The sequence below is a fragment of the Limulus polyphemus genome, unplaced genomic scaffold (genome assembly GCF_000517525.1).
Source record: "Limulus polyphemus unplaced genomic scaffold, Limulus_polyphemus-2.1.2 Scaffold2522, whole genome shotgun sequence".
Lineage (NCBI taxonomy): Eukaryota > Metazoa > Arthropoda > Merostomata > Xiphosura > Limulidae > Limulus > Limulus polyphemus.
In genome coordinates this window covers 18,479-29,517 of record NW_013668132.1, presented here as the reverse complement: position 1 = coordinate 29,517, position 11,039 = coordinate 18,479, and the positions used below count along the sequence as shown (strand labels likewise).

The 11,039-nt window shown below is 30.1% G+C and overlaps 1 protein-coding gene across 1 annotated transcript in view; it reads left to right on the top strand.

The window, feature by feature from the left end:
• The window catches only part of LOC106467191 (ATP-binding cassette sub-family A member 1-like), a 74,275-nt gene extending 68,522 nt beyond the window's left edge, over positions 1-5,753 (top strand). The window contains 4 exon segments of the mRNA XM_022395316.1: positions 1,591-1,683; positions 2,231-2,474; positions 2,589-2,703; positions 3,126-5,753. Of these exon segments, the coding sequence (XP_022251024.1) occupies positions 1,591-1,683; positions 2,231-2,474; positions 2,589-2,703; positions 3,126-3,238 (565 nt within the window). The 3' untranslated portion in view covers positions 3,239-5,753.
• Positions 5,754-11,039: the final 5,286 nt, after the last annotated feature.

Sequence of the window (11,039 nt, the reverse complement as noted above, 5' to 3'; positions counted from 1 at the left end):
CAATACAATTTTGAATGTGAGTCAACAAACACCATGACATGGCCTTTCACCCATGACACGTCTGGAAAGGATTAGCATGTAATTAATTAGATCACTGAAATAAACATATTAAGACATTTTTCACAAGGATTCACATATCTCCTTTGTAAATTAACTTGAATGTGATAGACCTCTTGTATCACCTGACAAGACTGTTTTCAAAGAAACGTGAAGATCCTCTAACTTACTAGTAACAGTACTTTTAAAGCACAAAGATGCCCTATTTCTCTAACCTACTAGTAACAGTACTTTAAAAACATGAAGATGCCCTATTTCTCTACCTACTAGTAACAGTACTTTAAAAACATGAAGATGCCCTATTTCTCTACCTACTAGTAACAGTACTTTAAAAACATGAAGATGCCCTATTTCTCTACCTACTAGTAACAGTATTTAAAAAGCACAAAGATGCCCTATTTCTCTAACCTACTAGTAACAGTACTTTAAAAACATGAAGATGCCCTATTTCTCTACCTACTAGTAACAGTATTTAAAAAATATGAAGATGTTTTATTTCTCTAACTTAATAGTAATACTTTAGAAAAACGAAGATGCCCTATTTCTTTAACCTAATAATGACAGTACTTTAAAAACATGAAGATGATCGATTTCTCTAATCGATTAAGATTAAGGTTAAGATGTTTTATACACAGTATACTGGTTTGGGATGTTGGAGAATAAAAGGATTTTTGTGGGGAAAAAAGTTTTACTCCCATTATTTTCATTAATCTCTGTTTAAAGATGTAATGGGTATCTTTCATTAACCTCTGTTTAAAGATGTAATGGGTAACTTTCATTAATCTCTGTTTAAAGATATAATGGGTACCTTTCATTAACCTCTGTTGAAATATGTAATGGGTAATGTTCATTAATCTCTGTTTAAAGATATAATGGGTAACTTTCATTAATCTCTGTTTAAAGATGTAATGGGTAACTTTCATTAATCTGTTTAAAGATGTAATGGGTAACTTTCATTAATCACTGTTTAAAGATGTAATGGGTAACTTTCATTAATCTCTGTTTAAAGATATAATGGGTATCTTTCATTAACCTCTGTTGAAATATGTAATGGGTAACTTTCATTAATCTCTGTTTAAAGATGTAATGGGTAACATTCATTAATCTCTGTTTAAAGATGTGATGGGTAACATTCATTAATCTCTGTTTAAAGATGTAATGGGTAACTTTCATTAATCACTGTTTAAAGATGTAATGGGTATCTTTCATTAACCTCTGTTGAAATATGTAATGGGTAACTTTCATTAATCTCTGTTTAAAGATGTGATGGGTAACATTCATTAATCTCTGTTTAAAGATGTAATGGGTAACTTTCATTAATCACTGTTTAAAGATGTAATGGGTATCTTTCATTAACCTCTGTTGAAATATGTAATGGGTAACTTTCATTAATCTCTGTTTAAAGATGTAATGGGTAACATTCATTAATCTCTGTTTAAAGATGTGATGGGTAACATTCATTAATCTCTGTTTAAAGATGTAATGGGTAACTTTCATTAATCACTGTTTAAAGATGTAATGGGTATCTTTCAGCATGGAAGAATGTGAAGCTCTTTGCACTAGACTGGCCATAATGGTTAATGGACAATTCCGATGTCTTGGAAGTATTCAGCATTTAAAAAACAAGTAAGTTATTATATTATAGGCATTTTGAAAGTGTTGTAGGAAATTTATCACATTTAATAATGATGCTGTAGTAGATTATTGAAGGCAAAAACTGTTGACTTCTAGTATGCTGAAACATCTGTATTTTCAACCTATGAGAAAGGTAAAGAATATTATCCATTTTATGTAAGGTAAAGGATATTATCCATTTTATGTAAGGTAAAGGATGTTATCCATTGTACGTATGGTAAAGGATATTATCCATTGTATGTAAGGTAAAGGATATTATCCATTGTACGTATGGTAAAGGATATTATCCATTGTACGTATGGTAAAGGATATTATCCATTGTACGTATGGTAAAGGATATTATCCATTTTATGTGAGGTAAAGGATATTATCCATTGTACGTATGGTAAAGGATATTATCCATTGTATAGATCCATGATAATCTATATTATTTTAAAAAAATACTGATTTGTAAAGCCATCTTTATCGTATTTTTTAATCTCTTGTCATGGAGTTTCATAAGTTTATATGAAAATTGCTGATAAACATTTTATTAAAGGTATGGAGAGGGCTATATGCTGTCTTTACGAGTTGGAGGAGGTTTAAATGGCATCCACCAGGTAGCTTGTTTTATGGAAAAAACTTTTGGAAACCAAGCAGTTCTAGGGGAACAACATTTGAATCAGATGGAATACCTGTTGGCATCTTCTCTGCCTTTAGCAACTGTATTCCACCAGCTGGAAAAAGCTAAAGAACTTTGTAACATAGAAGATTACTCTCTGGCACAAACAACTTTGGACCAGGTTAGTATCAGTCACGGATAAAGAGTAGTAGGATTTAATCTTTCATTTTATGTATGTCTTCTGCCATATCTCTTGTTTCAAAATCATCCAGTTATATGTATTCACTTTGTGCAGGTGTTCATTCGTTTTGCCAAGTTGCAGACTGATGTTTCAGAAGAAGAACTTCCTAAGCCAGTCATTCCTGCAGTCGCTCACACAGAACCAACTTCTGAAGACAAAGATAAAAAATGTATGTAACTTTAGCACTGCTTCATAACAAAAAAAAAATGTATAAATTAATACGAGTAAACATGTAAAATGTACAATTTCAGTAAATAACCTTTAAAAGTTATTATTGTTGTTATGGCAGACAAAACAATGAAGTACAGTTTAAAATATAATGCAACATTAGTTAATATAAAATACAGTATTACTTAATATAAAAGTACATTATTAGTTACTTTAAAAATTTAATGTTAATTGATATAAAAATACTGTATTAGGTAATATTAAAATACGGTATTAGATATTATAAAATTACAGTACTAGATAATATCAAAACAGTAGAAATACACATGTAATATTTCAATGATCATCTATGCAAGAAATGTTTAATTGATTTGTATATTGTAAGTGAGGAGAAATTAATCTCCTTTCCTGTTCTTTATATAGGTGAAACAACCACTCCACCTGGTGGCTCAGGAGTTGGAGATATTGAGCTTTGCATTTTAAATAATTCTTTGCCACATAGCGAATCTAACTTGGAGGCACAGGTTAATGTCTGAACCCTGTACAATCATCCTTTTATAAATTGTTTCTCTACAGGCTGCAGTGAGGATGTGGAAGATGTAGCAGCATTAAAGGTTGTTGGTTCCTGGCATCAACAATATCTAATGTTTGAAGTAGACATAAATTATTTATTGGAACTTCACTTTTGACTCCCCATTAAAACTTTTTTTCGATCTGTTTCAAAAAAATCTCAAGTAATCAACATTGTTATAAACTTAGCATCAAAAATGTTTTTGTTAAAATTCTTCTGTTCTTCTTTTCAATCTTGTATGCAAAAAATAAGATAGTTCCAAACATTACAAGTTAAAATTAAAAATAAATTTCCTAACCATTTGAATACTCAGTTCTTCAGCTCAGTACCTAATCACATCTGAATTCTTTGTTAATACTTACTAGATTGAGTATATTGTAAATATAGAAAATTGATGTTCTTCAATCTCCTGTTGTAATGTAAAATTTGTCTGCATTGAATTTCTTTTACACTGTGATAGTTCTTCATTAATTTGTTTGATGAATATCTTGTAGCATTCTACAATTAATAAATTTAAACAAATTATAATGTGTATACATCATGGAAGAGTTACTAAATTTAAGAATGATGAGCATCTTTATAATCATGCTCTCTTTTCACTCGTTTGATTAAATTAATATTAACAAAATAGATTACTGAAGAAATGGCATTTACCAAGTTCTTTGTTTAGTGTATACTTATATATATATATATATATATCTATTATAAAAATTAATGTTTTTAACTGAAGTTTCATTTCATTCTTATATGATTAATGGGTGAACTTATTTTTTATTAAAATGAAAGAAAATCTGAAATTATTGTTTCATCCAACTTTGTTGTAAGCTAAAACTTTGGTTACATATTTATTTAAGTTTTTGTACATTTAACAGTATTAATCATTGCCATAACTTGGACTAAAATATTTGTGTGGAACCTCTTAATAATTTTAATTGGAATTATTATATAATTTCAGTGACTTTAGGCCTGTTCAGACATGACATTTTGTCACATGCAGTAAACCTAAATAATGTTAACCAGTTTCTACTCTTTTTTTTTTCCTGTAAGTTCGGATAAACTCCTGTAAATGTTGCAATGTCAGTTGCTCAAAATCAAGCTTCCATGCTGTATTTTATCACACTTTAATCCACATTATCTCTCTTTGGGAAAAAGTAAAGCAGTGTAAATAGTTATTTTTCTTGCGTCTCTTTATTAAATTTAAGTGAGATATTTTTTTTATTTCTATTTGTTTTAACTAACTTATATTATTGTGATAATTTCCTTTATCTTTATGCTTGTTGACATTTTATGACATAAATCAAGAAATTTTACTGTTATGAAAAAATATTTTCAAAAATCTTAGTTTCTAGTCATTAAATTTGAGAACTGGAAAATTTTAAAGTGAACTATTAGAAGCCTGAAAGTGTAATATCCTTGTTTTAAATCTAAGACATTTGAATTTGATGAAAGTAACAGGTAGGCAAATCTTTTGCTTTTCATATAAAAAGCATTTTTAATACAACTTATACAGAGTCAAGCCAAACTACTGACTTAAGGGTTTGTTGTGTAATGTTTCCAATCAAGAGAAGAACAGCTAGGTTTGTCTAGTTTTGGTACAATACTAGAAAAACCAAAATATCTCCTGCTAGAAATTGTACGGTTCTCATAATAGTATCTGGTCTTCTGTTGGTCATTTTCTTTCCTTCTACTAATTATCAACAGAAACACAATACAAGTAAACTGAATGTGTAGCTATTACTTTGAACCATATATTGAGTTTGTAAAATACTTGTCTCTTACAGGAAATTCTGATAAGTAAATCAGATTTTTTAACAGAATTTCCTGTAAGAGACAAGTGAAAAAATGAAAAAATAATTATTTTAGCAATTGCTTTGAAGGTATTCTAGATTTTAAGTAAAATATTAGTATTTTAAAGTTTTTTTCATAACTCAAATGCATTACTAATGTTTTTTTCATAAAAGGAAGATGCTAGAGTTTATGGTAAACGTATATTAAAGTTAACAGTTTTCATTTGGTATGGAAAGTTATTTTGCAACAGAAAATGTTTTTATCTTTTTTGTTTCTCTGTAGAGAAAAGTGATAGCAACTTAGTTTTGTAGTACTGTGATTTTTTTTAGTGCATTGTATTGTTCATGATGTCTGTTGTCATCTTTCCCTGTGATGGGAATTAACAGAGATTTCTTTCAAATCCTGCACAAAAAAAGTAGAATATTTTGATAATTCAGGTCATGTTCAAAATTCCAAAGTTTTCTTTTAATGATATTTTTCAAAAGGTCTTTTTGTAATGCCAATAAAGGGAAAAATTTTTATTTGCTTATAAAGCATCACCAGTCTTTTGTTGGCCAAACAAATTGTAAATCTGATTAGTTAAAATGAGAGCTTTGATCTTTTATTGTACGGTATCACATTCTAGGTATGTTTAGTACAGTGGTTTGATTAACATTTCATTCTAATATTATATATAAACTAAGAGAGATTTTCTTAAAATGATTTTAAATTAATTCTTTATAAGATTAAATTGATCAAAAATTTTAATTTCTTTAAAATTTTCCAAGGGTATAACACTATCTTTGTACAGTTTTATATTCTGCCTGGCTGATTATTTATAAGTTGTCCTTTAGTTATATTATATTGTATTTGCATCTCAAACTAATTTTAATATTTATTTAGGTTTTTGTAATTTCTCTGTTTCATTGACTTACAAACTTTTTTAAGGTTATCAAATCCACAACTAGGACATCAACTAAAGAACACATGGCTTTAATGAGTTCTTGTAAGAATATTTGACGTAATAATGTCTTTGTTTTGAAGGATTTCCTTTCTCTTGTTTATTAGTTACTACTAGCATTTATTGATAATCAACCGTGTAGTCATAGGATCATTGAAAGCTGTTAAAAACTCCAGTTATTCAGAGGTATGGGTTCATGTTTTAATACCCAGCTGTTCCTAAAATCTTTGGAAATTATTAACTTATTACTGACAAAACATTTCAAGTTTTACGAAACAAGTAACGAACAACTTTTTTTGATAATTGTCTTTATCAGTTTTGTTTCCTAAGAGATGTTAGTTATAGGTTATACTTAGTAAAGCTTTTATCTAGTTTTCAGTTTTAGTGAGCTTTTAGATAAGATGACAATTAGAGCCTCCAGTCATTTTTCTTTTAAAACAACCAATCAAAGGTTTTTCTGAAAACCTGTGACATCGACTTTAGATGGTAGAACTTTCATTTCTTGATAATTGCTTATCTTTTATATTATTTTATTACTATTTTTTCTACTAGAATGATAGAAATTGTACAGAAATTTTCAAGCCAAACTTTGAAATGTGTGTGTTTAATTGTGTTCTTTGTCATTATTCATCCATTTTCTTTCCAGCTACTGTAAAACAAAATACAAAATTACCTTTTTGCGAGTATTACTTATCCATTTTCTCTCCAATTATTGTATAACTCGTGATAATTATACAAGAATTTTACTTTGATTACTTGTAGTCATAGTTTTGCAGTACATTGTACCCTACAAGTATTTTATGTGTTACAGTTTCTCTTACTGTCTGGCTGTTTTTTGTTGTTATTTTTTGGGGGGATGACCAATCTACTGTTCAGACCATACTGTTTGTTTGTTTTTTGGGGGTGACCAATCTGTTGTTTAGAGCATACTGTGCTCCTTACTGTCTCACTGTTTTGTAGTTTTTTAGGGGAATGATCTATCTACTGTTTAGAGAAATACTGTGCTCCTTACTGTTTCACTGTTTGTTGGTTTTGCGGAAAGTGACTCATCTACTATTCAGAGCATACTGTGCTCCTTATTGTCTCACTGTCTTGTTGTTTTTTTGGGGGGATGATCTATCAACTGTTTTGAGAAATACTGTGCTCCTTACTGTTTCACTGTTTGTTGTTGTTTTTTTTGGGGGGGAAGTGACTCACCTACTGTGCTCCTTACTGTCTCACTATTTTTTTTTGGGGGGGGCGGTCCCGTCTACTGTTCAGGGTATACTGTGCTCCAGTGCTGTTTGTGACATTTTCTATCAGTTCAGATAGAATTGATAAATTTTGATATTCTTCACCTCTATTTTAATGTAGATTGCAAGTCTGTCCTTTATTTAATTATCTAAACCATCACTGTATACACTTGGATATGTGAAATGCTGTATAAACAGAACTCCTTACTTTTCTTGAGTGTATGAAGATGGTTTGTTGAATTTTAATTTTAATAATTAGGCAGTGTACAGTATAATATTACATAACTCCTTTTAATGATTAGACAATGTACAGCACAATCTTATACAACTCCTGTATTTTTGTGTATTGGTTTATTCATGTGATATACAGTTTTTAGTAGTAGTTGATACTAGATTATTCTGTCGAAACACTCTCTGTACTTTAGATAGCATATTTCTGATTGAGTTATTGTTGCATGACATAACATAGAAATGATATATTTTCCGGCCATATATGAATACGACTTAAAATTATTTTGTACTAAAAATATTATCTGAAATATTTCTTCCAGTTAATAAAAAATTGTATATATGTATATCTAACCTAGTATTTAATTCTGCCAGAAGAGATAAGCAGTATCTCTTAACTAGACACTTTTAGAACATGGTATCAGAATCTATGGATACTCTTAGAAGGTGAAATTAGCAGGTTGATATATTTAAGAGATGATATTGGCATGTCTGGATATTTTTAGGAGATGATATTGACATTTTTGGATACCTTTAGAGAATGATATTGGTATGGTGTATACTTTTAAAAGTTGATATTAGCAGGTATGGATATTTCTATAATATGATATTGGTATGTATGGATACTTTCATAACATCATACTGGAACCTATAGAAAAGTATACTAATTGTCTCTTTGCTATGATGATTGTGGAAAGTGGTAAGTGTCACGCTTGTATGAACCCCTTGTTAAAGTTAACTTTTAAAATTCATGTTAAAATTTTTTTGAAGGTTTGAACTGCATGCATGTGTGTTTTTAAAATTCATTCCACTTTTTTTCATTATCTTTGCCACCAGAGAGAACAGATTACAGGCAGACTGTTATTGTAGAATTCATGAAAAAGATTTAGGAAGACTTTGGAATTGTTATGCTACATCACACATGAATCCTAATCAATTCTTTAAATGTAAAGTTTTTGTTCATGGTGAGTGTTGTGTCATGATGAGGAAAAGACTCAGCTGAAGATGTCAAGTTTTCAGTGGCATCATATTGTAAAAACCATACAGTACTATAATCAACATCATCAAGCCTTAAAAATGAAATTTTATTTACGGTTAAGTTTGATTTCTCCCACTTTTGATGACTAAAAGCTTGGCTGCAACCCCCCGGTTAGCTGGTTGATACTGACTTCTGTCTTTCTTTTTTCAGGCTAATTTTTGCTGCAACCCTTGGTACCCTTAATAGTCTCTTCTAGAAGTTTAAGAAAGCTTGTGTAGTTTACAGTTTAAAAAATCAGCTCAGCAAAAATAGAAATATTACCTACTTTGATTTCTCACAGTGTGTACAGAGCTCAGTAGTTCAATTATTAAACCCTGCAAGCATAGCCCTAGGAGTAGGGGTCACAACTCCTGGTGACCCCAAAATGATGCCATGTTTAAATGACAGAAATGCAATCCCCTAATTTTGGCAGGGAAATTAGTAAAATAACTACCACATCTACCAACTCACAGAATTTGCTTCACCAGTTTAGGTGTTATTCACCATAAGGTTTGAAAGTTAGTTTAACCTGCATTACTGTGGTAGGAAAGACTGTTTAGAAGAATCCCAGAACTGTAACTCTTTTGCTTTGAAAATATTTGATATACTGACTTGATATAATTTCTTAGAGTACATGTTATGAGTGTAATAATGCTAAAGATGACCATCAGAGTCAGTGGTAACATGTTGCTTTTTTTTCTTATTAGCCTCAAATGATATAATTTCTTAGAGTACATTTTATGAGTGTAATAATGCTAAAGATGACCATCAGAGTCAGTGGTAACATGTTGCTTTTTTTTCTTATTAGCCTCAAATGAAAGATACGTAGGTACTCACTTTTCAAGAGGACTCATTATGATGGTAGAACTTATATTAAAAGATTTAAGATTCACTATTTGTAAACTTGTATTAATTTTCTATGGCTTGTAATGTAGCAGGTTTAGATTCAAATCTCAGGTTGTGGATACTGTTCAATCTGCGTAGATTATAACATTAGAACTAAACATATACACCTAGTAATGAGCATAGCTAATTAAATATAACTTTCAAAGAATGCATCAGTTGTTTGCCCTCATTGTTAATGATATATTTGGCCATAAATCCAATAAGATCTCAGAAGATTTGGCCAGCCCAGGAAGATTAGGTTGTCTTAAATCCATATATCAAGTTTAACAATGCAGAATAATTAAATAATAAACATAAAATTATATTAGACATAATAAAAGTTTATGTATATATATTAAATATTCTAATTAACAGCATGTACGAGCACATATTACAACTCATTTGGCTTCATTGGTTAAAATGCTATCACACATCTCTTGGTTCCCTGACGTTATAGAAACTTATCTATGAAAAAAATTTGGATATTTTGTTCTCTGGGTGGAGTTTCTGTTAAAGTACATTGAGGGACTTTTTATACATATATATTTAAATGGATTGGTTTCCACCTAACTTACAAGTCAATGTAAGAAAATCTCCATGTTGTTACCAAGTTTACTTGGGTTCTATTCACAGTTACAACATATTTCAACTGTAGTTACTTAGTGAGTATAGAGGGTATGATTGAGGACGCATCATTTTTAGTTGTAGGCAAACACACATTTTCAAGCCTCCTTTAACAAAACAGGTCTTTGTTGTGGCTGTTATTTTTTTATTTTAAATATACATTAGCTGTGATGAATAAAGTATTCCTTAGAGGTGTAGAATATTATTGTTACACTAGAGGGAGCCAATGACTCTTTAACTTCTAAGCTAAAAGTCTGTACATACCATTCAGAAATGAATAAAATAGAAGAATTTTTAACAGAATCACACCTTATACTTCTTCCTGTGAAAAAGAAGTATGTAAAGTTATTGTACATACTATCTAGTAAGTGATAACCATCAAAGTATGGTTCTCACCATTAATGTTAGAAATAAGTTTTTTACTTTTTTGTCTATAAATGAAATATGAATCAAAAAGAGTAGTTGTTTTGTTGTTGAGGTTAGCATGTTAACTATGAAGTAGAGCTAATTGTGGTTTAAGTATTAGAGGTGACTAGCAGTGTGTTTAACTTCAAAAGAACTAGAGAATATTTAATCCCTCATCTAAAGAACAGTTAGCCTCTTTATGGGATTTATTGTTTTTGTGATCTTAGTATTTTCTAAATATTGTGAATGAGTCTGATCATACTCCTTTCCAACTGTCGTGAAAATAGGGCTATATCTGACCATACTGCTTTCCAACTGTTATGAAAATAGGGCTGTATCTGACCATACTGTTTTCCAACTGTTATGAAAATATGGCTGTATCTGACCATACTGCTTTCCTACTGTTATGAAAATATGACTGTATTTGACCGTACTGCTTTTCAACTGTTATGAAAATAGGGCTATACCTGATCATACTGCTTTCCTACTGTCATGAACAAGGCTGTATGTGGTCATATATATATATATATATATATATGTGTGTGTGTGTGTTTGTCAGGTGTCATGAACAGGACTATATATCTGTACAAATATATGTTTTCTAGGTATGAACAAGACTGTACTTGATCATACTTGTTTTCCAAGT